This window comes from Pocillopora verrucosa, chromosome 6 (assembly GCF_036669915.1).
Source record: "Pocillopora verrucosa isolate sample1 chromosome 6, ASM3666991v2, whole genome shotgun sequence".
Taxonomy (NCBI): domain Eukaryota; kingdom Metazoa; phylum Cnidaria; class Anthozoa; order Scleractinia; family Pocilloporidae; genus Pocillopora; species Pocillopora verrucosa.
In genome coordinates this window covers 20,110,144-20,133,356 of record NC_089317.1, presented here as the reverse complement: position 1 = coordinate 20,133,356, position 23,213 = coordinate 20,110,144, and the positions used below count along the sequence as shown (strand labels likewise).

General features: G+C 38.8%; 1 protein-coding gene across 4 annotated transcripts in view; it reads left to right on the top strand.

Moving 5' to 3' along the window:
- LOC131793123 (GRIP and coiled-coil domain-containing protein 2) overlaps positions 1 to 23,213 on the top strand; it is a 45,620-nt gene that overhangs the window by 12,871 nt on the left and 9,536 nt on the right. For 3 of the 4 annotated variants that reach the window (XM_066168182.1, XM_066168181.1, XM_066168180.1), the window contains 32 exons: positions 34 to 99; positions 202 to 306; positions 395 to 499; positions 983 to 1,087; positions 1,642 to 1,761; positions 2,391 to 2,555; positions 2,807 to 2,911; positions 3,024 to 3,140; positions 3,736 to 3,840; positions 4,158 to 4,367; positions 5,097 to 5,297; positions 5,663 to 5,872; positions 6,378 to 6,482; positions 7,237 to 7,341; positions 8,347 to 8,451; positions 9,445 to 9,549; positions 9,987 to 10,091; positions 10,177 to 10,281; positions 11,909 to 12,013; positions 13,204 to 13,308; positions 13,633 to 13,716; positions 15,289 to 15,372; positions 16,398 to 16,481; positions 17,138 to 17,245; positions 17,984 to 19,721; positions 20,314 to 20,414; positions 20,839 to 20,961; positions 21,403 to 21,458; positions 22,191 to 22,314; positions 22,401 to 22,484; positions 22,617 to 22,724; positions 22,854 to 22,967. In XM_066168182.1, coding sequence (XP_066024279.1) covers positions 34 to 99; positions 202 to 306; positions 395 to 499; positions 983 to 1,087; positions 1,642 to 1,761; positions 2,391 to 2,555; positions 2,807 to 2,911; positions 3,024 to 3,140; positions 3,736 to 3,840; positions 4,158 to 4,367; positions 5,097 to 5,297; positions 5,663 to 5,872; positions 6,378 to 6,482; positions 7,237 to 7,341; positions 8,347 to 8,451; positions 9,445 to 9,549; positions 9,987 to 10,091; positions 10,177 to 10,281; positions 11,909 to 12,013; positions 13,204 to 13,308; positions 13,633 to 13,716; positions 15,289 to 15,372; positions 16,398 to 16,481; positions 17,138 to 17,245; positions 17,984 to 19,721; positions 20,314 to 20,414; positions 20,839 to 20,961; positions 21,403 to 21,458; positions 22,191 to 22,314; positions 22,401 to 22,484; positions 22,617 to 22,724; positions 22,854 to 22,967 — 5,262 coding nt within the window. The remainder of the gene's footprint in view (positions 1 to 33; positions 100 to 201; positions 307 to 394; positions 500 to 982; positions 1,088 to 1,641; positions 1,762 to 2,390; positions 2,556 to 2,806; positions 2,912 to 3,023; positions 3,141 to 3,735; positions 3,841 to 4,157; positions 4,368 to 5,096; positions 5,298 to 5,662; positions 5,873 to 6,377; positions 6,483 to 7,236; positions 7,342 to 8,346; positions 8,452 to 9,444; positions 9,550 to 9,986; positions 10,092 to 10,176; positions 10,282 to 11,908; positions 12,014 to 13,203; positions 13,309 to 13,632; positions 13,717 to 15,288; positions 15,373 to 16,397; positions 16,482 to 17,137; positions 17,246 to 17,983; positions 19,722 to 20,313; positions 20,415 to 20,838; positions 20,962 to 21,402; positions 21,459 to 22,190; positions 22,315 to 22,400; positions 22,485 to 22,616; positions 22,725 to 22,853; positions 22,968 to 23,213) is intronic. The other variant, XM_059110523.2, reaches the window with a different exon arrangement.

Genomic DNA, 23,213 nt, shown 5'->3' with positions numbered 1-23,213 from the left:
ATTTTATTGCCTTATTGACTGTCAATTGTACAGAGGCTGAAAAATAAACTGAAAGAAATGAGTTCCTCTCAGGAAGACTTGAGCAAGATGTCAGTAAAGGTACTGGTTATTTATATTACTTTAAAAAAAGAAACTTTTCGGCTTCATACCATTGCTTAATATCAAATGTTAATAGTAACATGCTTTTATTTTCTTTTGAAGGACCTGAGAAAAACACTTTCAGTAGTTAAGATCGAGAAGGAAGACATTGAAACAGCTTTGAATGACTGCAGAAGAGAATTACAGCTATTGGAAAAAAAGAACAAGGTATATGATTCCAACAGTGCAGCGCAGTGACAAATTTTGTTGTTGTTGGTAGCGTCATTTTAAACATTGTTTATATCTGTATTCAAAGGAAACGACAGATGAATTTGAGAAACTCTTTGTTGAGAATGAAGTGCTGAAAGATTCAATCACCGGTCTTCAGCAGCAATACAGATCTGTTTCAGAAAATCACGAGGTAAGTGTGGTTGCTTTTAACCCTGTAACGCTCGTAAGAGACTGGTCTCTAATTTCTCTTTACAGTATCACTCTTAAATCAAATGTTAAGGTCATGAGAATGAAGGAAATATGATCAACAATTAAGGAAGCTCCTGATTGTCAAACAAATTCTCCTTGTCAGTATCATAGGAAATAACACAAGAACGGTGTGGAGAATATGAAGACCGATGTTAAGGTGTAAGGGTTAATGTAACCTTCAAAACAGGCGTCATTTTGTTGTGTTTTCAGGCTGTTGTGAGCATGCACGAGGCGAATGCAAAGAGTGTGACGCGCTCCTCGCGTTCTCCGCGCATACTGTTCGCGCTCTCCTCTCTTATTTTCGTTCCCCTGAATAACTTACGAGACAGATGCAAGGGGATGAGTCTCAGTTTTCAGTATTTTTATTGTAAGCTATTGTCATTTGATTTTGAATTTTCCTAACAATTCTTTTATGTTTTTGTAGGCTGCAAAGAAACAATTGGAAAATGTTGTATTTGAGAAGGATGAACTCAGTCTGTCACTCAAGTCTCTCCAAGAAGAACACAACAAGATAATACAAGAAAACGAGGTAAACCAAGTCATGCCCAGTGTTCTCTCTTATTTTAAGCACCAGAGGTAAATCAGTTGAAAAGGAATTTTGAAACCGTTCGAGCAATCGTTTTTCCAGTTGAATGTTCAAGAAATCCAATCGATATTAGGCGGTAATAATAGGTACAGCAGGCGGTAAATTTTACCAATTACCGCCTGAAAATGGGAACACTACTGACACCTTCTGCAAAAACCCAGAGAAAAAGGGAAAAAGGGCAAAGTTTCCTCTTCCTCTCACTACCCCCCTCCCTATTTTGCATTGCCGTTCATGAAGATGGGGTGAGATAATCATCACATGTACCATCCACGACAGATGAGCAGGTATCAATAGTCAGCAGCCCAAAATATGTTTTAAGAAGAGGCTGTGATCTATGGCAAATGAAGTATAATAAAGAAGTTTTGTAAAGGAAATTTTGATGGGCGCGTGCTGTATGATGATAATGATAAAAACAAATTAAGAAACCGAATCACACGTTTTCAGTTAACTTTGTATTGGAAGTTATACCCTGAGGAATTTTATTTTTGGTTACTAAGGGGCTAAAAGGCCAACTCGAGGATCTTAATTCAGCGATTGAGAGTCCACAAAACATTGCAGCAGAACGTACACAGACCACTTCAGAATCAACAAAACAGCCAAGTGACGAACAGGCAAAGGTAAGGTGGTGTGTAATGAAATGCCGCTAGGAGTGATTTTGAGATCGTATTGTCTGATCGTCGGGATTAACGTAGTTCTGAAAAGGACTATTTTTAGTGGAAGTGAGTATGGCTCTACATAACCAGAACGGAAGTCATCAGTATAGTCAGTTGAAGGTGGTTTGTCAATCGAATGTGATGCGCGGTCTTCCTCGTTGACACTGATTAGTCAGACTTGCCGTGAAGTAATTGACTGTAAGACTCAAGAAGAACGCTTGGAATTGAGCTTGCTCAGTTTCTATCTATTAGTTTAGAGCGGTCGTTCTTCTTCTGCTCCATGGCTAATTAAATGTAATAAATAGGTCTTTAGGAATATGTTCAGAGGAGTTGCTATACGTTTTCTCATTACTGAGCTTTCCTGAGCCCCTTATGGAACAAAGTCCTAGATTTCATTCGATGCCTCAACCAATTGAATGTCACAGCTGTAATTTTGACAAAGACTTTAACTCTAAAAAACTAAAACTTTATTGACTAACATTCTTAAAAAAAATGATATTGTCACATGTTACAAATGTATCTCTTGTTGATGTAACAATAATAGTAAATTGTGTGCCATTACATTAGATTATACTTGGCTTTTTTTTTTACAGCTCACCAAACAAATAGAGGAACTAACAGCAGAGAGGACGAAGCTGGTGAAAACGCTCACTGTTCTGAGGGAAAAGTTTGATGCAACTGTGGCGGAAAATTCCAAGAGAGGCAACCTCATCCAAGACTTGAAAGAAGAAGTTAAAGTTAATTTCTTAGCAAACCAGGTTAGCTTTTAAAGCAATTTTTTTCAATGGAACGTCGAGTGTAATCCGGGATAGCTTAGGTTTTCCTTTACTTCAATATGTGATTGGTCTCAGTACAAAACTCGCGCCATCCTGTAAACCAATCAGGCGCAAAAGGAAAACAACTCGTTGACTTGGTCCCGGGTTTAACTTAGAACATAGATATTTGTTGTTTAAGCAAAACACGGTGAATCACAGTTTTATTTCAAGTGTTATCTACTCGTGTGTTTCAGGAACTTAAGAAACAAGTTGAAACAGCCGTTGAACTGGAGAAAAAACTTAAGGTGGAACTGAAGAAAAAGGACAAGGATCTCAAAGCAGCACAGGACGAAAAAAAAGTATGTTTTTTTATTTTGAATGTAAAAACTGTTATCACTGTTCGGCGAAGCTGATAGGGTTTTGCTAACTTGTGGAAAAATCTTGCAATAATTTCATAAAACTCTTTACAAGGATGGACAGAAACAACTGCAGTTTGCACAGAGCGAAAGAAACAAAGTTCAGAGTGCTTATGATGCACTGAAGAAGCAGTGGGAGGAAAATTTTGTCTCCTGTGGTAAAGGCACCAAGGTGAGTGAGCCATCTAAGCTAGTAAAAGTCTTCACACAAGCGTTTAAGGTTGTACCTCCCCAGTTCGAGTGATCGGCATCTAATTTCTCCTTAGAGTATCATTACTGAATCATACAGTTAAGTCACGAGAATAAAGGAAATGATCGCCAACTAGAGAAGCTCTTGATCGTTTAACAAATTCTCCTTGTCAGCACCATAGGAAATGTATATAGGAAAGTGTGGAGAATATTGATATCCATGTCAGGGAGCCAAGGGTTAATTGCTTCATACACAGGCTTTCATCCTCTGTTATAACATAGCTAGTAAATTTGTCGAATCAAATTCAATTGCGCGAGCGTGCTTCATATTCCAATTGTGCACGCTCATGACGTCAACAAACAAATCCCTCGAGAAAAAGATTTTCCATCGGGTTGAAAATGTTATAAAACAATTGGTTCATACGTTAGCTGTGCGTTCATCGAGATATGAAGCACGCGGGAAGTTTGGAGAGCACGAAAGATGCGTAAGAGTTGCTCGAGGCGTATATACTGTGGGGAGTTCATGCTACAAATATGTCGTTCTCTATAAAAATGAGCCAAATTGTTGATCTGTGTAGGAAAATGTGAAGAAGACTGAGAAACTCGTCGCAGAAAAGGAAAAGTTACGTAAGGCATTGGACAGTACTAAAGAGGAACACAATCTGCTGTCACAGCAATATCAAGTAAGGAATTATTGGAAGAAGGAAAATCTTTGTAGCTTTTCGTGGTAGCTTTAGCATCAAGCGATTAGGAGTGTCATTACTTTCTCGATTAGATGTTAGCTCATGGCTGGTTCCTCCTCAATCCCTTTAACATTTTGTCTGATTCTCTTCTCTGTTGATACCCACACTCCCGAACTCTTAATAAGTTCAGTGCGCCAACCTTAAAACCATCGCGTCTGCTATTCATTTTGAAACACGTCTGGTAATTTTACCGCTGACCTTGATTAGTCTTATTTTTTTGGAATAACATCAAGGTTTTATGAATATATTTTTTTAAGGATTTGCAAGAACAGTTAAAGAATATGTCTCAGGAGAGAGATGAACATAGGATCAAAGCGGAGTCGTTCGAAAATAATTTAAAGGAGGCAGACGAGGGAAAGGACGCACTTAATAAGGAAATTTCTGATACTAAAGAAGAATTGGAGTCAGTGAGGAACGAACTGTCGCAGTTGAAAGAGAACCTTCAAGTCGAGCTGAAGGAAAAGGAGGTTTGTTAGGAATTTTTGAGGATCCACATTTAAAATCTCTGGTTCAGAATTCTCATCATAATAAAAAATATCACAAAATTCTCAATCGCGGTTGGTTATCACCAGCTCGATTTGAGCACTAATAAAATAGTGTACGCGTCATGCTTGTAATTGGACAGTGTAATAGGATAGTTGACACGTCGTGCCTTTGTAAGTAGACAGTATGCGTTATGTGCGTACGCTGTTACGAGCATTTTGTCCAGTTAACTGTTTTTTTTATGCAAACGTTTAACTTATGGTTAGTAGTATGTTCCTCAGATTTTGTTACAGTTTTGATTAATCGATAACAGGACTTCGTGTCGTTCAATTCTGTCTGTTAAACAAATCAGAATCCCGCTTCTCGGTCGCTCGATTTTGTAAATCACTCGTATGATTACAGATGGAAGTGGACTCCACTCAGTCCTATTACTATTATAATGCATGCAGTTAAGTTAAGAAGCTTGAAAAAAAACTAATCGTAGGGTTTCCGCGCGTTTCTGAGCCTGGTGCTAAGCCTACACGTCGCCCTTCCATCTGCCAGCAGTGTGATCAGAGTATTAGTTCCGATCTTCTTTGTCGTCCTTTACGCTCGGTGCGTGGTTTTTTCAGGGTGCATTTTGATCGAGTGTCGTAAAACCAAAAGGAAAGCAATCGCAAGGACCTAATGACGTCAAGACCTGTTATACATTATTATTCTTTTTCTCATGACAGGAATTAAGCTGCGGATTGGATAATGTAACTCAAGAGAAGAATACTTTGCGGACTAGACTTCTAAGTTTGGAGGATAGTGTTTCCTTTGCTGACAACGAAATGAAAGTATTCCAGGATAAAATAGAAGTAGTCACAGAAGAAAAAGTTGAAATCGAAAACAAGCTGTCATCCTTGATGGAATCCTCAGAAACAGAAAAGCAGGTATGGGAGAAGTGAATTTAAGCCTTTTAGATTCTGTTGTAAATAGAAAACATCTCGCCCTTGTAAGGGAATTTGAAGTTTTAAAGGGCAGTTAGCTTTGACAGATAGACGCCAAAGAAGAGTAGTATTCAACGTAGTGTCGAAAGCGATCTATGATTGCTTTTTTTTTTTCTGTCTTTTGATTGGTCGATAGAACTTTCGCCGTCTCTTCAACCAATCAGATGCAAATCTTATCCCAATCGTGACTTGGTCACTCTCGTTTCCCGGTGCTTAGTGAGAGCTCTCGCTACTGTGCCAGTTTGGTTCCCAAAATTTTGAGAGGTTCTTTTTATTTTTCATAGTTGTATTTTTGTTTTGTCTCCCAGGAGTTGAACAACAGACTGGAGAGAATCGAGCAGGAAAAGAAAGATCTGCTTAGTAACCTTTCAGTTTTGGAAGAGAAAATTTCATCGGCTGAAAATGATCGAAACTTGTTGCAAGACAGATTGAATTCGATGTCGGAGGAAAAAAATGGAATGGAAAATGAAATGGCTTTGTTAAAGGAGTCTTTGCAAACCTCGGAAAAGGAAAAGCAGGTTTGTTTCAGTAAATTGTTACATAATCAGAACTGAAATAACATTCCCTTTAAGTAAAATGTTGATACAATTTCCATTAGACATGAGGTGTAGATGAATGCAAAGATCAGCTTAGTGCGTTTTACACATTTCAATTCTCACATGTGCAACACAAGAAATGTACTGAGTCACTCAGAAGAATTAACATTTTGAACCTAGCAACTTGTAATGCCGAGAATGTTTCTGGTGACGACGAGCTTGCGATCATTTTTGCGCAGTAAACGTTAGAAAAACCCTAGCATTACTGCTATCAAAATGCACACTAAGTTTAAGATTTGTAAGAAACGTTGAAACTGTAAAGTAGTCTTTTTGTTGATACACTGGGAAATTTCAGAACGCATCAGAAGTGTTAAAAAACATTTTTGACCAATCAAATATGGCGAAGTTGTTTTTATTTTTGAAAAAACAGGGCTTTACGTATTTATGTAATAATTTATTCATTCTCTCTTCTTTTTTAATTTTTCAGGAACTCTGGGAGCAGATTAAGAGTTCCTCATCAGAGGATAGCAAGCTTCAAGGCATGGTGGAGAGCTTAGAGAAAATGCTCCATGATACGGAGAGCAAATATCAAGTGAGATGATTGTTATTATTTTTTCTTAAACATCTCAACTGGCAGGAATCTTAAATCTTCGAACCTGATTGGCTAATCACGTGCTCGTAACCAATCCAACTTTATAACATAGCGCGCGTGCTTGCCCTATGTAAGTCTTATTGAGCCGCTACGAACAAAATCTTTATTTACGCACGCCCGTGCGTAATTAAGTTGACGTGAGCATTTTTTGTTCATTGTCGCTCTGTTATAAAAGAATTTGCTCATGCTTTTAGCTGTGCGTATATCGAGTTATGGATGCATTTGGGAAGTTTGGAGAGCACTCAAAAAGCTAGAGTTGCTCTTACGTATTTTTCGTGCTCTCCAAACTTTCCGCGTGCATCCATAACTCGATATATGCTCGCTAAGCATGAACTAATTCTTAATTTAAGTATGCGGACCTCGGTCCGGAATTTCGCTACGTGCCGTTCACGGCAAAGCGTAAAAAAGGTGAAAAAGCAGAAAAAAAAATAAAAGAAAGGTATTTACTGCTATAGTTTGGTCTGTTTAAATAAATAATGTGCCCTAGGTTTTAAGTACGATTTTTTTCCCATACGGACCTCTAAAAAAAATACGGACATACGGACATATGGACCCATACGGACCTCTAAAAAACATTTTTTTCACAGTTCCTGCATATTGATTTATTTAGTGTGTGTTACCACTACAATAGAGACATTTCTTGGGCTACTGTTGGCTCTCGTTTGAATGACACTAACATATTTCCTACAACTAGGAACAAAACAGAAGTCTTCAGGAAAGCAATCAGAATCAAGAACATTTACAGAGTAAGATTTTGTCTTTGGAGGAGATGACGAGAAACGGAGAGAGCATGAACAAGGTAACCGGTGATAGCGTCGCTAGTAATTTTTTCACCTTTGATTCTATCAGTCTTTATGAGGCAAAAAGTGGAGGAAAAGAGAAACGTAGTTGCTAATGCACAATGTTAATTGATTTGCCGCTAGCGTGGTAAAAACATAAAAAAAAGTTGTTGCAGGAAACGGTTTCAACCTAAGATTAGTAGTTGATCTAGGGCGGATCCATGATTGGTTTAGTCGAATCTCCGAAATATCCCTCAAAACGCTGGAAATCATGTTTTCGAAGACCTAATTTTTTAAAATCTCCTGGGGAGCATGCTCTCGGACCCCTCTATAAGGGGGACAATTCTCCGAACCCCCCTTGTTTAATCCTGGATCCCCCCCCCAGGTTGATCGTATGGTTTAATTGTCCGGATGAGAGCAGTGGTCAACTGACCATTCAGTGTTCAAGAACCAGATTTGTTGAACGGCTGATTTATAAATAATACAGCATTTTAAAATCTTTTTGATTAGTATCTGGACTGTTCAATTCTATGGCAACCGAATGTGCAGAGAAACACGCCGCTCGTCGTGTACTTCTCCTTCAAATTGAACGTTTATCAATCAGATATTATTGTTTAACCTTGAAAATGATTTGTAGTCGCGATGAAATTCACACTGTAGTCTTTGTAAGGCATTTTAAGCTGACCATGTTGTGATCACAAACAAAGGCCACTATTGACCATAGAATTTCGTCGACATTGTGTAAGTCTAGTTGCGTTGTTTAATTCTTCGGGAGATGATGTGGCCATTTGCTTTGCCATAAACCATAGAGAGAATTAACCGCAAGTCAAGACATCATTTCTAACCACAACTGTAGGAATGGAACTAAGTGAAAGTGGTGGAAAGAAAAATTTTGCGTATAAACTTGGATAAAATTGCGACGCGTTGTGGAAGGCCAGCTTAGAGAACTGCTAGGTGCTTTTTCGCCCATGTTTTCATGTAATAATTAGTGCTTCCTGATCTTTTCCGATTGAATAATCTCGCAGGAGCTGGAGCAGTGCTTGTTGCAGAAAGAAGAAGAATTGAGATTAATACAAAGTAAAGCTGCAGAGATGGAAGACGAACTTCACACAGCACTGCAAGAAAAACAGGTCAGTATGACTAACTCGTAGCTCTTCAATGTAACCAGTTAACTGTCACGATCAGAACTGCAATTCTCTCTTCTAGCTGCTATACGTTTGCATATGAAAAAGAAGAGGGAGTTCGATCTGGTGTTATCCAGATAACACTATTTGTGATGATTTTGTGTATTCTCATTACGTATTCGCTGGGTAATGGGTGATAATGGTTTGAGACTTAAGATCTAAATCAGAAGATAATGTGCTGAGATAACAAGCAGTTTCTTGCTTTGGTCGACAAAGGGTGTCATCTGTCTTTTCATTCAGCCGAGGAAGCCTGTTCATAAGGGTTACGCGAATAATTTTTCTATTGGAGGTGTCCAACAGTATAAAGAATGTATGGTGAATTGAATGCCTGAAGCGATTTGTTCTACAATTAGCTTTTAACCGTTGACCCCTTAGAGTGATTAGCGTCTAATTTCTCCTCACAGTATCACCCTTGAATCAAATGTAAAGGTCATGAAATAAGAGAAATAATCATTAATTTAGGAATCTTCTGATTGTCAAACAAATTCTCCTTATCGGCACTTTAGGAAATGTGTAGAGGACAGTATGGAGACTTTGCTTACTGATGTTAGGTAGTTAGGGGTTAAGAGAGTCGTTGAGTAGGTCAAGTATGTTTTGACAGACATGGTGTTAGTATTGTTGGGTTAGTATGTGCAATTTCAAACCCGAAAAACCATGATAAGGTCTTAACTTGGCTTCGGAGTTCAGAGAACTCTACGGCCAGTACGTTCGATGACCTAAAGTATATGTTAATCAGGAGTGGAAAGTATTTCCTGTTACCATTCTCCCACAGCAATATTCTTGCTTTAAACCCTCTGATGCCGTAGTGTCTGATCTTATTCTGTCACGTTATGTCGCAGTGTTACAGATGATTCTGTTCCTTCGGCATATGCCGTAATGTGGGTAAAAAAAACTGGAATTTCCATTTGGATAATATATTTTATGTTCTGTATGATTCAGGAACTTGAAATGAAGCTCGCCGTCTTCCAAGAGCAGGCGACTGCCGCTGAAAACGTTTCTGAAACCTTTGAAGAGAAAGTTCAAGCGTATGAACAGAAAATGAAGGTACGATTCGCAAATACGGATTTATATCTTCATGTGTTATATAAGCAAACGTTTCATGATGACGTAGCTACACAGGAGTTGTGTGAGGTCTGTGATTGGTTATCACTTTCGTGGGAATGTAAAACCGAGTAGCTGTCAATCAGAATTACTACACCGATCAGGGACTTCAGACGTCATAGGAAGAGTACTTTTTTACCTCATGGTATGACGTCTGTCATGCTATGAGGTTAAAGTATGGACCTAAAATTCAGTCACTCAGTCACTTACTCGCTCCATTCTGATCTGTTGGAAAATAAATGTGTGCATTAAGCGTGGATAAAACCCATTATCCCTTGCCTCCACTGCTAGGTAACGGCTTTTATTATCTAGTGTGGCCGTATCTTGTGTGAAAAGCAACTACTGCCTCCAGACTGAGATTTGTTTCTGTTTGGTTGTAGGATTTAACTGAAAAACTTGAGACTGCATCGAAGGAAAAAGAAGCACTGGAAGAGAGCATCATTGTCGCGCAAGAGAAGCTGACGAAAGCTGAAGGAAGCCTCAAGGTAAAAATATTGTCCATGGCCTTGCTAACGACAGTAAATTGTTTCGTCTGTGAGTTTGAGCTGAAAGCCATGATTTTTTACGCAGGATTTAGAGAACCAGTTGACGGCTTTGTCAGAGGAAAATATATCCCTTGAAAGCCACAATAAGAAGCTACGAAGTGAATTGCAAAATGCAGAAGAAGCTCAAGAGGTAAAGTTGATTCTCTTCTGTCCAATGAAGGGTATAATTTTCATAACTCTGAGGGAAGTTTAGCCCTTTAATCTCCAAGATCTGACAGTTAATTCTCCCCTCTAGCTGCTAAACATTTTCATCCGCCACACTTTGATACATTGATATTGCCTGTACAGTCTCTCCGCCATACTACAGAGTCAACCAGTTAAACCGCCGAATAACACATTTATAACACACATCCCTGGTCACAGTCATACCAGAGATTTCCGCAGCTTTACCATACATGTCTGTTAGCAAAACACCTTACCTCGAGTGCTTACCACTTCTATGAGGTACCCGGCTGCGCTGGAATTGTTTGAAACTTATCGTCTTGGTCTGATATTAATTCATATTTTGCGCTTTGATGGTCTGTGAGTGTGTAAATTTAGTAGATTCCAACAGAAGCCCGGACCAGAGTGACCCTGTAACTGTTGCACGTCTGAAATATGCCTTAGAACCCACTACACACAGTCCCTCTGACTAATGCGATCATTTAGTGCATGCAACGTCTATGAAAAATCAGCCAGTTCTATGGTATAATAATTCCAAGAACTGTCAATCAATAAAAATTGTTTAAATGTCTGTTGACCTAAGATGCGCTGCTGCTGATCAGCTTGAAATGACTAATCTAGCTTTAACAATCCTCCATGACTGTCGTCGTTCTTCTCTTACAACGCATGCGTGTTCACTCTCATCTAGGACCACGAGCACACTCTCGGCCCCAGAGCCCTTCTGTGTCTTACGTGCTCTATGGAAAAGAGAAGTGCTCAGGGAAAAGTTCAAATGAAAAATCAAGTCTAATTTTTTCTCTTTACAAGAGATATAATTTTTCCAACTTTTCTTTCTACTTACGCGATCTTCAACGTAGCCTGGAAGCAGGCTCTGAGATTAAGCGCTTCGGTTAAAACGTTTCTTCGCCTGCAGGAAAATCTGAGGCATTGAGCAGCGCAAGCTTGCGAAAGGTCGCAGCACAAAGGGTCAAATGCTGGCAAACCCCTCCCCCACTCGTTTCAAGTCTTCCCAAGGGCGGAGAAATGCGTGTCCTGCAGCGCTATTAATGAGGACCTGCTCCCAAGCTGTGTTAAACGTCTTTCTAATATCAAAACTAAACCTGGCTTCCTGAGTTTGAGTTATGGAAAAGGTTTGTTGATAGAGGTGTGAGTAAAAGAAACTAGAATGGAGGAGAAGGGAAATAAAGTTTCAGTTGTATTCACCTTACCTTAGCGCTCAGTGATTGGTCTAGAAAACCAGTCAGTGCCACTTTCTCGACCATTCATATACAAAACAAATTGCGACTTGAACTTTTTCGTTTACCTGCCCTTGAAATAATTTCTTTGAGTTATCGTGGTCTCTTTGAGAGATTTTCCTTTGTTGTCATCGGTCTTTGACTCAAGCGCAAAGTAGAGGACTCTGACATGAGCACGAATGAACGACTGGTTTCTCTTTTGAAACGTGGGGAAATTTTCCCAGAGCATATACTAAGGACGAGCATGAGACACTGGGCACTGGGGTCGAGGATGATCAGTGCGCACGCACTGATAATCACCCCGGCCCGTGTTTGATTGACAGACTTATTAGTGACGCCACACTGAATACCGTTTTTCAGGGGTTTTCTACTCAACTATCGTCTGTCTCTGAAGAAAAGGGTATTCTTCTGTCCGAACTGATTGCTCTTCAAGACAACTTTATCCAGGAGCAGTGCATGACTACGGTACTGGTCTTTTTAACCAACGCATGCGTGCTACAGCTCATTCTGGGCTTTTCATCGCTTCTTCTGGGAAGTTATTGATGCAATGGCAGCCATTTTGAATCGTTAAGGTTGTGTGTGAGCGAAAGATTTCAACACACATAAATCCTAAGGAATTCAAGAGGGCTGTGACATAAAAATATATCTTGGCCTCATGCAACGTTCTGTTTAGCGCTAGCTTCTCGCTCGAATAAACTAACGGTAATTTCTGTTTTCATTTAATCTGCTGCTAACAAGCGCCAGTTTGTGCTTCACACACTCATGTCAGAGTCCAACGAAAATTTTCTTATGAAAATTCATTGCTTTTTTATTATTTCTGCAACACATTTACCTCAAAAATTATTTTTTTCATCGTCATTCATTCATTCATTTACGTCAAGACATGGCTTTTTGTATCAGTGTTTCCTTCTCTCTGCAAAAATTCACGATACCGTGATCGTTTTACCATTTGTAATTATATTTCGTTACTGCGACGTTTTTTCTTTTAAGCCTCCTTTCATAATATTTGCCAACATCTCTTTCCTGTTACGGCACTCTTTCTTTTACTTTGCTAACATTCACTTTTGGGGTTCTTTTGCTGTTTAAAATAAGGGTTTTTGCTTACTTCAGTTCTGGTGTGAGTAGAAGTGTAACCTTCTCTTGGTGCTGGGTAACGATTCAATTGTTTTTTTTTTGGCTTATTTTTTCTTGGTAACCATATATGATATGAGCAAATTTAAGTGTCAAGGTTGTACTTGATTTTTTTCTTTGATTTCTTTTAATGTATAGCAGTCATGTAAGCTTCCGTAGTTATTATACAAGAATGTTTTTGATTGAATGAGGAGGCATTTGCCGACCAATCAAAGCGAATTTAGGACACCCGTTCATTCGACCGCAAAAATTAACCAATCGTCGGTTGTCTCGAGAACTTTTCCCGCGAACTTTTTCGAACTACTGAACTGCCAAACGAGCGGCAAACGTTTTTTTTTTTAAAGCGAAGTATTTCTCGCGCTTATCACAGATTAGGTTGCTCTGCTGTTGACTCGTTCGCTCGGCAGCAGTTGCATAGTTGTTCGATGGGATCTTTTGGGTAAATTTTGTGATGGTGTTTACAGAGCTGCAAAATATCATTACTCGTCGAGGTATAACCAGTATCATTTCTTTCTCTCTATTAGGACCTGCGTCGGCAGGTGGATTTTGCTAAGAATGACAAGGAACAACTACAGCAATCTTTGAAACTGACCGAAGAACAACATACAAAACTTAATGCCAAGTTAGAGGTTTGTTACGCGCGTTTTTTCTGGAAAACAGAAGTAATGTGTTACACTTTAGGCAAGTAGAGGAAAGCTTCAGGGACGAGTAACGTGCGAGAGCTTGAACGAGTCGCGCGCGAGACGTAGAGCGCCTCGTCTCGTGCGCGGCTCGCCCTTCGCGCTTGCCTTGTGCTTTCCACTGTTAGCCTGAAAAACGCAAGTGAGGAAAACGGTAGTTCTGTAGTTAAATTATCTCCAACACTCTTTGCTCCCTCTTTGTTTTTGGTTTTGACCTCTAACGTGAGAATTCATCTGGGTTGTTGACATCCGTGTTGTGTTGTTTCATTGCAGGATTCACGGCGAGTAATTCAAGAGTTAGAGAGCAAAACTCAACAACTTTCAAAGGAGTTGAAGGCGGCAAATGACGAGAAATCTGTAAGTACCCATGTTATAAATTCTAGAGCAACTTTTTTACCCCTTTAACCCCCGTTGTAACCTCTCCTTACAGTATCACTACGCTACTACCATCTGAGGTACATTGGCAGTGACCCACAAATGAAATATGTTTCATTAAGATTTTTTATTAAGTTCCTCTAAGTGACAGAAGAACCCTTTAAAATGTGTCTTCGTGCGGCTACAAGTCAGTTCGTAGAAGCGCCAAATTACTATCGGGGAGACACGAGTTTGAATCCCATCAAAGATTGAATTTTTTCAGCCGTCTTTTCTGCTAAAGAAATTGCAGCTCACCTGCGATGATCAATTCTTTGCTTGATTTTCATCCGCAGGTCAAATGAAAGTTGTTTCATTACGAGTTGTTATTAAACAATATAGCTGAAATGTTTTTCAAAATATTTTACTTTCCTTTCATCACATCTTTGCTTGAAAATATACTGATGCTGTGATAAAATCCTACTTTGATCGCTTTCAGTTTGAAGTGAAAGCCTTCCTTTTTTAGCGTGAATTAAAACTGCCACAACTACAGGTACCTGCGGCGTTTTTTATGAAGGCTTACTTAGCAACGGTTATGTTTATACAATGTGAGAAACATAGTGTCCTTTTTTAGAAGATTGTGACGACTGATTTTTGGAAGAGGTGGATTTTGCCTAACTTGTATATTTGTTTTTTCATCGATTTGATTCTGTTAAAGCGTGCAGATGTGATATTTCACCACGAGACTAAGGTCTAACTCACTGTTACTGCGTGGCTAGACCAGAAGCGATGCTAAATGTTTATGTTTGCGTATTTCGCCTTGTTTTGGCTCACAAATTACAACGCATCATACAATATTCATCCCTAGTTTATACTTTATTTTTTCCCGGCGGTAATTTATACATCCCGTCGCGTTGGAGTTTTGAAAGACAAACGGGAAACAAAAAAGTCTAACGTAGAAATTTGCATATCGTTATTTGTTCAAGACATCTAATTCAAATCGTGTGGCAGTAAAGTTACTCGCGAAAAATTTTATTCTTTGACAACTTTGCGCATTATTTCGAGCGTGTTTCGTTTCTTCTCGTAAAGGTATGTCCATTGTTTGGATGATTTTGCACACGTGAGAGTTATTCTTAAACTTGTTGTGATCGTTTACTTGAATTCGCTTGCAACGTATTTACTGACATTCGTCTGTTACTTATTTAGCGTTACGCTTTCCTTTAATCATTCCATTAACAGATTGCTATGATTGTGAGGATTAGTCCAGCCTTCGGCGAAGTAAATTCAGATTGTTTATTCATTAAAGCTGTTTGCGTCTCTTCCTGAAATTTAAAAGTAACATAAATTTTGAAGTCGTACGTGTGATCGATTTTTCGAGGTTTATTTTTATGATATCAGCATTCAGATAATATATTGTGATATTATTCCCAATTCTTTTTACAGCTTTTATTATCGATAATCTCAATTCTTTGTTGTTGAAACTATACTTTACAGATGTTTTTTTGATAAACTTGCGCCGCGCCACGTCAAACATTTGCATCGGCCAATCTTCGTAACCTTTCTTTTTCCTCTTTTCAGCTTCAAGAAACGGAGATTGAAGAGCTCTTTAGAACGCAAGACGATCTACAAGCTAAATACAACGATGAATTGAGAGAGAAGAAGGTATAGATGTAAACTAGATATGGGGGAACAATTTTTTAACTGGATTTCGTGACTGATGAATTGGTAGTGAACTGTCAATCACACATAATTTATTCGAGCATATCAAATTATCTACTGTCACGCTCTTTATTTTTTTGCGAGTGTGGTCATTGTATGGTGAAAAATTTCTCTGAAACAAACTAAATTTTATTGAAAGAGAAGGTTCCAAGGTACTTCTTGTTTTCAGTTTTTCGGGTACGTTGTACAGTATTTCGTACAGCAAGTTTTTAGTATGTTCAATGTACCCTTTGCCACTGCCACGAAGCCATCAAGAGTGATTTTAATCAGTGTCAAATTTACCTTCCCCTTTGTTTCTGCAAGGATTATTCAGAATTACACCTAGAATTTAATTTCGGAATAGTACTGAACCGTAATATCCGAAGGTTTGGGGTTCGATCGTTTGGTGGGACTCGGATTATTTTCGTGATCCGCGCACGTAACAAAACGAAGAACAACTTTTTTATCATATTTTCTTAACATTATTGACAGTCGTTTGTGGAGGCCTGTGCATTTGATATTCAGTGGAACTATATCACGCTGGTCTGTAATTTAACACCATTGCTTGACTAGATTTTTAAAGCGATAAAGAAGAATCCTACGCACTGATCCAGTTTCGTTGACATCGTTATGTTAGAAGATCGTATTTTTGTCTTGTGATCACGAAGACCACATACTGCGAGGCCCTACTCCTTAATTTGCGGCTGTAGCTGTTGTTTTTTGTCTGCCTTGGTTATTCATACCTGTACGGAAATGTAAATATTTTTCCTCGTCACCAGCAAACAGGGTCGTGTTTATCCGACGCTTGAGGTTTATTCTTCTAAACCCACAATTTCTCTTTCCCTTGCTGTTGTTTGATTGCAAACAGTTTTTCGTTCTCAGGTTTTTGTATATTTCTACTTCACGAAATGTCTTCAAACAACCTTTGTTGACATGCCTCTGTTTTTCCTTACAAAGCTGGTCATAACACGATGTTTATTTTATTGCAGGAGTTGAACGATTACATTGAACGAGTACACGAAGAGTTGGAGGATCTTCACGTACAATTCGACGCGCTGTCGAAGGAACACAAGGTACATTGAAAATGAATTTATACTCAGATCACTGGACTTTCACTTCATGACACATTTTGCTTTGTATTGTTGTTTCAGCAACAGCATATACTTTATTTTTATGTCGATTCGCAACAAGTTTTCGTGTTTTCCCAAGTTTTCCCAAGTCTACTAAGCCATTTCACTTATCACGTCTGCTTTAAAATCAGAGTGGTTAAATTTTCTTTATTTTCTATCTGCCTCAATCCTCTGTATCCTCAAAGTTTCTCTCTCCCTGTCAATTTGTTTTCTTCCCGCATGGTTTGGTTTTTCGTAAAGAACCATGTTAGTTTGGTTCTATGATTGATAACGAAATATTTCTTTAAAGATATAACAAATGCCTTCAGCTTTCAGCTTCTTTCGTTTCCAAAATCTTCATACTTTTGCAGCCACCGGAAGTAGAATTTTCTTGTCCTTGTCTTTCCTTATCCTCTACGTTTTATCCATCGTTTTTGTGTTGGAAATACGTTAAAGAGTTTACGATAAATCCTTTGAATTTTTATTTGTTTTTCCTTTTCGTCTGTTGCGTGATACTTCGTCTGGAAAACAAATCAACAAAAGGTAGTTTGGTGTAATGAAAACTAAAGGTCAAAATTGTTAAGACTTTTAAGAGGCTTTTTTTTCTCTTGGATTTTCAGGATTTATCAGGAAGATTAGCTGAAATACAGTCAGGTCAATTGTCCACAGAATCGCTCCATTACCAGCAGCTTTCTGAGCTACAAGAAATCAACAGCGGATTACAGCAGGTGAGTCACACAACATTGTCCTATGTCACGCACTCTTGAAGGGTTACGTGACGAAAACGATCCACATTTTCATTGTTCTACGCCATTTACATTTTTCTGCTTGCGGTTAAGGTTATCGTCTAAAATAGGTAGTTTTGAACAGACTAGAACTTCAGTATATGTGATTAGAATTGAACAACGTTTTGACATGTCATGCTCTTGGTAAGTATAGAGTTAAACTCTTTAAATTCCAAGAGTTACCCGCCTTTAATTTCTCATTTCAGTTACACTGCTAAATCATTCCCCAAGATCATGAGAATAAAGAAAATCATGGCCATCGTAAAATGCTTTGATTGTTAGACAAATTCTCCCTGTCAGTACCAAAGCAAATTTAGACAGAAGAGTATTGAGAATGTAGATATTAGTGTAAGGGGATGTAAAGGGTTAATGAGGTATTCGCAGCAGCATCTGTTAAAATCCAAGCTTATTTAGCCTTCGAAAACAAATTTCTTTACACTATAGATTTTTGTCCTGACTCAGAGAGTTTTATAACATAGCTAGTAACTTTGTCTAATCAAATTCAATTGCGCGAGCGTGCTTCATATTCCTATTGTGCACGCACGTGACGTCAGCTACGCCTCGAGCAACTCTTACGCATCTTTCGTGCTCTCCAAACTCCCCGCGTGCTTCATATCTCGATGAATGCACGCTGACATATGAACCAATTGTTAATTAAAATTGATCTTTTTCCCTTTGTAGGATAATCAAAACTTGAAGGAAACTGTCCACACACTGAACACGTCTTTTGAAGAAAAAGGGAGCGAACTAACTGAGGCTTTATGTGAACTCGAAGAAAATAAAAAAGAATTGGAAAAACTCAACCCAGAAGTTAGCGCACTGAGAGAAACGCTTGCTTTGAAGGATAACGAACTTACAGAGTTGAAATTGCGATTGAATGATTTTAATCTGGAAAAGGAGACCATGGGTGAGTCTGTTGGAGAACTTAGTGAGAAGATACAAAAGCTAAACAGCGAAAAGGAAGCTCTAGCCACAACCATCGAAAAATTGAATAATACTTTACAGGAGAAAGATGCCCAGATAGTAGAGTTATCAACGAGTCTCGACCAAAACAAGAATGAGTTGGAAGCTGTTAACGAAAGTTTCCGCAGTGTTTCAGAGAAACTCGGAAGCAAAGAAGAAGAGTTTAAGAAAGCTGTGAAGGCTGTGAAACAGCTAAAGCAGAACTTACAGAAATCACAAGAAAAAGTAAAGGGATTAAATAACGAACTGGAAGAGCGGAAGAAATGCAGTGAAGGATTAGCAAAACAAACGGAGGAATTTGTGGCTCTTAATTCAAGTTTTGAGGAACTGAACGAAAGCCTTCAGTCGAAGGAGACGGAAATCAATGACTGCAGGGAAAATCTCAGTAGGAAGGAAAAAGAGTTGGAGAATTTCCAAGAGTTTGTTGACAGTTTGAATGCAAAACTCGAACAAACTACCATGGAATTAGCGGGCTCTAAGGAATTGAATGTTACACTTTCTGAAGAGGTGCAAAGTTTGAAATTGCAGGTAAAAAATCTCGAATCGAGTTTGCAGGATAAAGAGAAGGATAAAAATGAATACGAGCTGAAATTACAAGAACATTTACGAGTCGAAGAGGATTTGAGGTTGAAAGTAAGTTCGTTGGAAGAACAGATCATTTCAAACAAAGAGGAGAAAGTGGACGTTGAGAAGACTTGTCAACTGAATAATGAAACGATTGTTGCTCTTAAACAAGATTTGCAGATGCAAGAGAATAATCTTATGGATTTTAACGAAAAAACCGCTTCCAAGGATAACGAAATCAGGGCATTGCAGGAGTGCAACGAGAAACTCACGCAATCCGTTTTGGAAAGGGAACAAGAAAGCGAGAAACTTAGGTCAGAAAAGAAAGAGTTGTGTGAGAAGATCGAATTTCTCAACGAAAATCTTTCCTCAAAGGAGGAGATTGAGAGAAAGTTTAAGAAAAAGATGGATGCATTTGAAAAGCAAACTGCTTCTGTAGATAAAGAATTTCTGCTAAAGGAGGAGGAATTGCAACGATTGAAATCGTTGATCGAGGAAAAAGAGCATTGCCTTGCTGATGTGGAATCAAAACTGGAAACACAGCTGTTGAAAATAAGCGAACTTGAAAATGAACTTAGCGTTAAAAATGAAACAATTGATCGGAGAGAGGGAGAAATTCAGAAATATCAAATGGTCAATGAGGAAAGTACGAGCAAAATCTTGTCCCTTGAGTCTAGTGTTCAGACATTGAATGCAGAACTCGAAGGGAAGGCTTTGGAAATAAAAAATCTTCAGGTTCAACTGAGCGAGAAGCAAACTGAAGTCGAGAAGGTGCAAAGCGCCATTGCGCGCATGAGCAGCGAGATGGAATCTGGAGCTGAAGAGGCGTGTCAGGTTACGAATAGGATAGAAGAACTTCAGAAGGAATTAAAAACCACCGTAGAGGCTCGTGGTATGTTATCAAAGCTTGATATCCATATAATCAACTGGATCATCTTGATTGCCTTATGCAGGAAGATTGAGACCAGAGAAGTTTTCAACTGAGTGTCAAAAAAATAATACCAAAGTGATCGCAGCGACCAATCAGAACAAGATTTATATTATCATCAGCCAGTGAGAAAGCAAAATGAAAACAAGCAAACTACTTGAAGCGCGGGAAAACGGGGATGATCAAGTCGCGATGGTTTTTAGTTTGCACCTTATTGGTTGAGAAGATGGTGCGAGTTTTCTGGACCGATCACATAGCGAAGTTAAGTGAAAGCAAAGCAATCCCGCATTACTTTAGACACTCAATTGAAAGTTGTTCTCAATGGGGCGGTTATATGTTAACCATGTTTGTGAACAAAGTTCTATCCGGATGATTTCGGACGTACCGATCGTTCGGGCCATCCGTAATCGTTCCGATTGCTTGCAAACTTTCTGAGAGTATCCAGACGATTCGAGCAATCGTACGGAAAACTCATGGCTTAATTTGGGGCAAATTTTGTGGTACAGTTTATTTTTTAGGTCAATGCCCAGCTTTGTAATTCTTCTTTGTTTTGTAGAAACACTAGCGCACGAGAGTAAGGAAAAAGATGATAAGTTGAACAAACTGAAGCAAGTCGCCATCAAAGCCAAAAAAGAACTGGAGAATTACAAGAAGCAGGTTTGGATCTCAGCGCAGTTTTATTTTACATTCGCTTTCTAGTAGCAGACAGAAAATTCCACTTTTTCTCTCGCTTATCGCTTATTATTATCTTATTATCATTAACTGCGTCAACATCTTGTCATCCTTGAAATCAGTCGAGCAAAGTCAGGCGAGATTCACCCTCAGACCCCTAAGGGTGAAAACGCACATGATTTTTCCATCCAATTTCATTCTTGAATCAAACATTAAAGTAACGACAATAAGGTAAAGACATCACCAACTTCAGAAGCTCTTGATCGTTAAACATCTTCTCCTTTTCGTCATTTAAGGAAATGCATGGAGAACAGTCTGGAGCATATACATACTGATGTTAAGGTGGAAAGGGTTAGCTCAACAACCACGTGTTTGTTGATGTTTTTTTTTTCTTTTTCCGTTCGTTTAGTGGAAGGACGAAAAAGACGAACTGACCTCCACAATAGAAGATCTGAAAGAAGACGCGCAGACGTTGAACGCCAAGTTTGTTGAGCAGCAAGAAGAAACGCTCAAGCAAACTAACGAGTATCAGGTAAACACGAAAAATAGAAGAGAAACCAGTATTATGTCATTATTTAAGTTAAGAGGCTTTTCTTTGGTCAAAAAATTTTATAGCCAGAGAACCGTGTCTTTTATCTACCTTAAATATGAATTATTTAAAGCCAGTCTTTACTTTTTGGACTGGGGAGAGGGAGAGAATTGGGTCACATAATTTTCAGGAAAACAGAGGGGGACCAGTCGTCGTGAACAAAGTATTAAGGGGAACATTAGAAAACTGACTGCCAATGAACTGCCAATGAGGGATCATAAGAACCTTACAGAACCATAGGGCGAGGGAGATAATGTAACACAACCAAAATTCCCCGACTCCCCCCTCCCCCCTCCCCCCGGGCGATGAACAATGACCGGTCCCTAATTCGATGATTGGTATATTCGAAATGATTGACTTGTTGTTACGCAACTTGCATTTCAGGAACTGCAAACCCAGCTAACGAAAGTTCAAGAGGAACTGGAAACAGAAAAATCCAAGTAAGTGGACCCATCCTCAATTCTCGTTTGTCTTCAGAACAGTCTATGTATCGAAGTGTCAAAAACTTCATTACCAAAATCGCGAGCTGATAAGTGCAGTTTTTCGAGAGAGAGAGTCAAAGCTAGCTTAAATCAGCAATTCCCAGACTTTGTACAGCGTTGAACCCTTTTTATTTAACTTACGTACGTTTAGTTCTGAGAATTTTGTTTTAAAATCAAACAAATATCTCGTAATGGATCGAATATACTTATGTTGTCAAGAGGAATCCCGTTCCGTCACCTCTGAGGTTCTAAGTAACGTAATTCCTTTATGTTTTATGCCAATTTCCGCCACCTACTCCCCTGATGCAACAAAATTGTCTTGCCGATAATTTTCCGAGTAGCTTCGAGCTTTTCCACCAACTCTGCTTCGGAAAAAGCTCGTTAACATTAGCAATAAAAAATGGACTATTGTGCAATGCTTAACCCTGTACATCCTAACATCATCATCGTTATTCTCCATAGTCTTCTCTTTACCTTTCCTTTGGTACTGACAAGGAGAATTTGTTTAATGATCAAAGCTTCTTAGGTTGGCGATCATTTCCTTTATTCTCATGGTCTTAATGAATGATTCAGTTGTATTACGGTGAGGAGAAATTAGATGCTGGTCTCTCCTAGGGTTTAAAGGGTTAATGTGAAAATTTGAGCCCAAAGAAGACAACATTTATTGATACGTTGTCAACTTAAATACAGGACGGCCGGCTCATCCGATCACATGACGCAGGTTGTGCAAGAACTGGCTAATGTTCGCTTAGAGGCCGAAAAACTGTCAGCTGAGAATGAAAGTTTGAACAAAAATTATGAATCGCTGCTTAAGGTGAGTTCTTTTCGGGAGTGTTTCACGGGATCTTTAGCCTTCTCACTTTTCGAATTATGGGTAAAATTTGGTTGTCAATTTTGCAGGTTGTGGAGAGGGAACGTACCGATTCCAAAGCAGAACAAGAAAAGCTTAACACTCAAATCCAGGAGTGTCTTAGAGAAGCTGAGGTAATTATGATTTTGTTGATCGACCCGTGACCGTGTATTCTTTTTGTTATCCGATTGGTTGGAAATCTGTAAGCTTATAGCGAGTGCTAGTATCAGCGCATTCATATAATCTTGTCCATTTCTCCCCCGCAGTTGTTAAAGACTGATAGCAGTAAAAGTAAGCAAGAAATTTCTGACCTCGAAAAGAAGCTCAGTAATGCCTCCAAGGAGTTGGAACAAATCAATAAAGAGAACTCAGAGGTTTGTTTAATTTTAAAAGTGTTTTGATTGTCAGGTCTCTGCATAAGGTAATCGAAATAGGTACGCAATGCGTGTAAACTGAATTTCACTGTTTTGTGCTATACCACTTTGTATATTTGTTGTTTCCAGCTTTTAAATAAATTGGAAAATACTGATGAAGGTTTAACAGAAGAACGGAGACGGCACGAGGAGACAAAAAATCAACTGGAAACAACTAAACGACAATTGGAGGCTGCAGAAAAGGTGTGAAGTTGTGTGAATATTAACCTTTAGTAATTCTCCTTACTGTCTGTCATATAGTTCTTGTGATGTTAGTTTGGAGAATTTGGCATTGGATCAACTAATGATCCCCCAATTATAATTTTTCTTTATTCTCATCACTTGTCTTCTTGATATTGTATTGATGTTGTAAGGAGAATTCTATTTTGGTCACTCATGGGAGTTAAGGGGTTAATAAGTAACATGTTCCTGAGATATCTAGGAAACTAC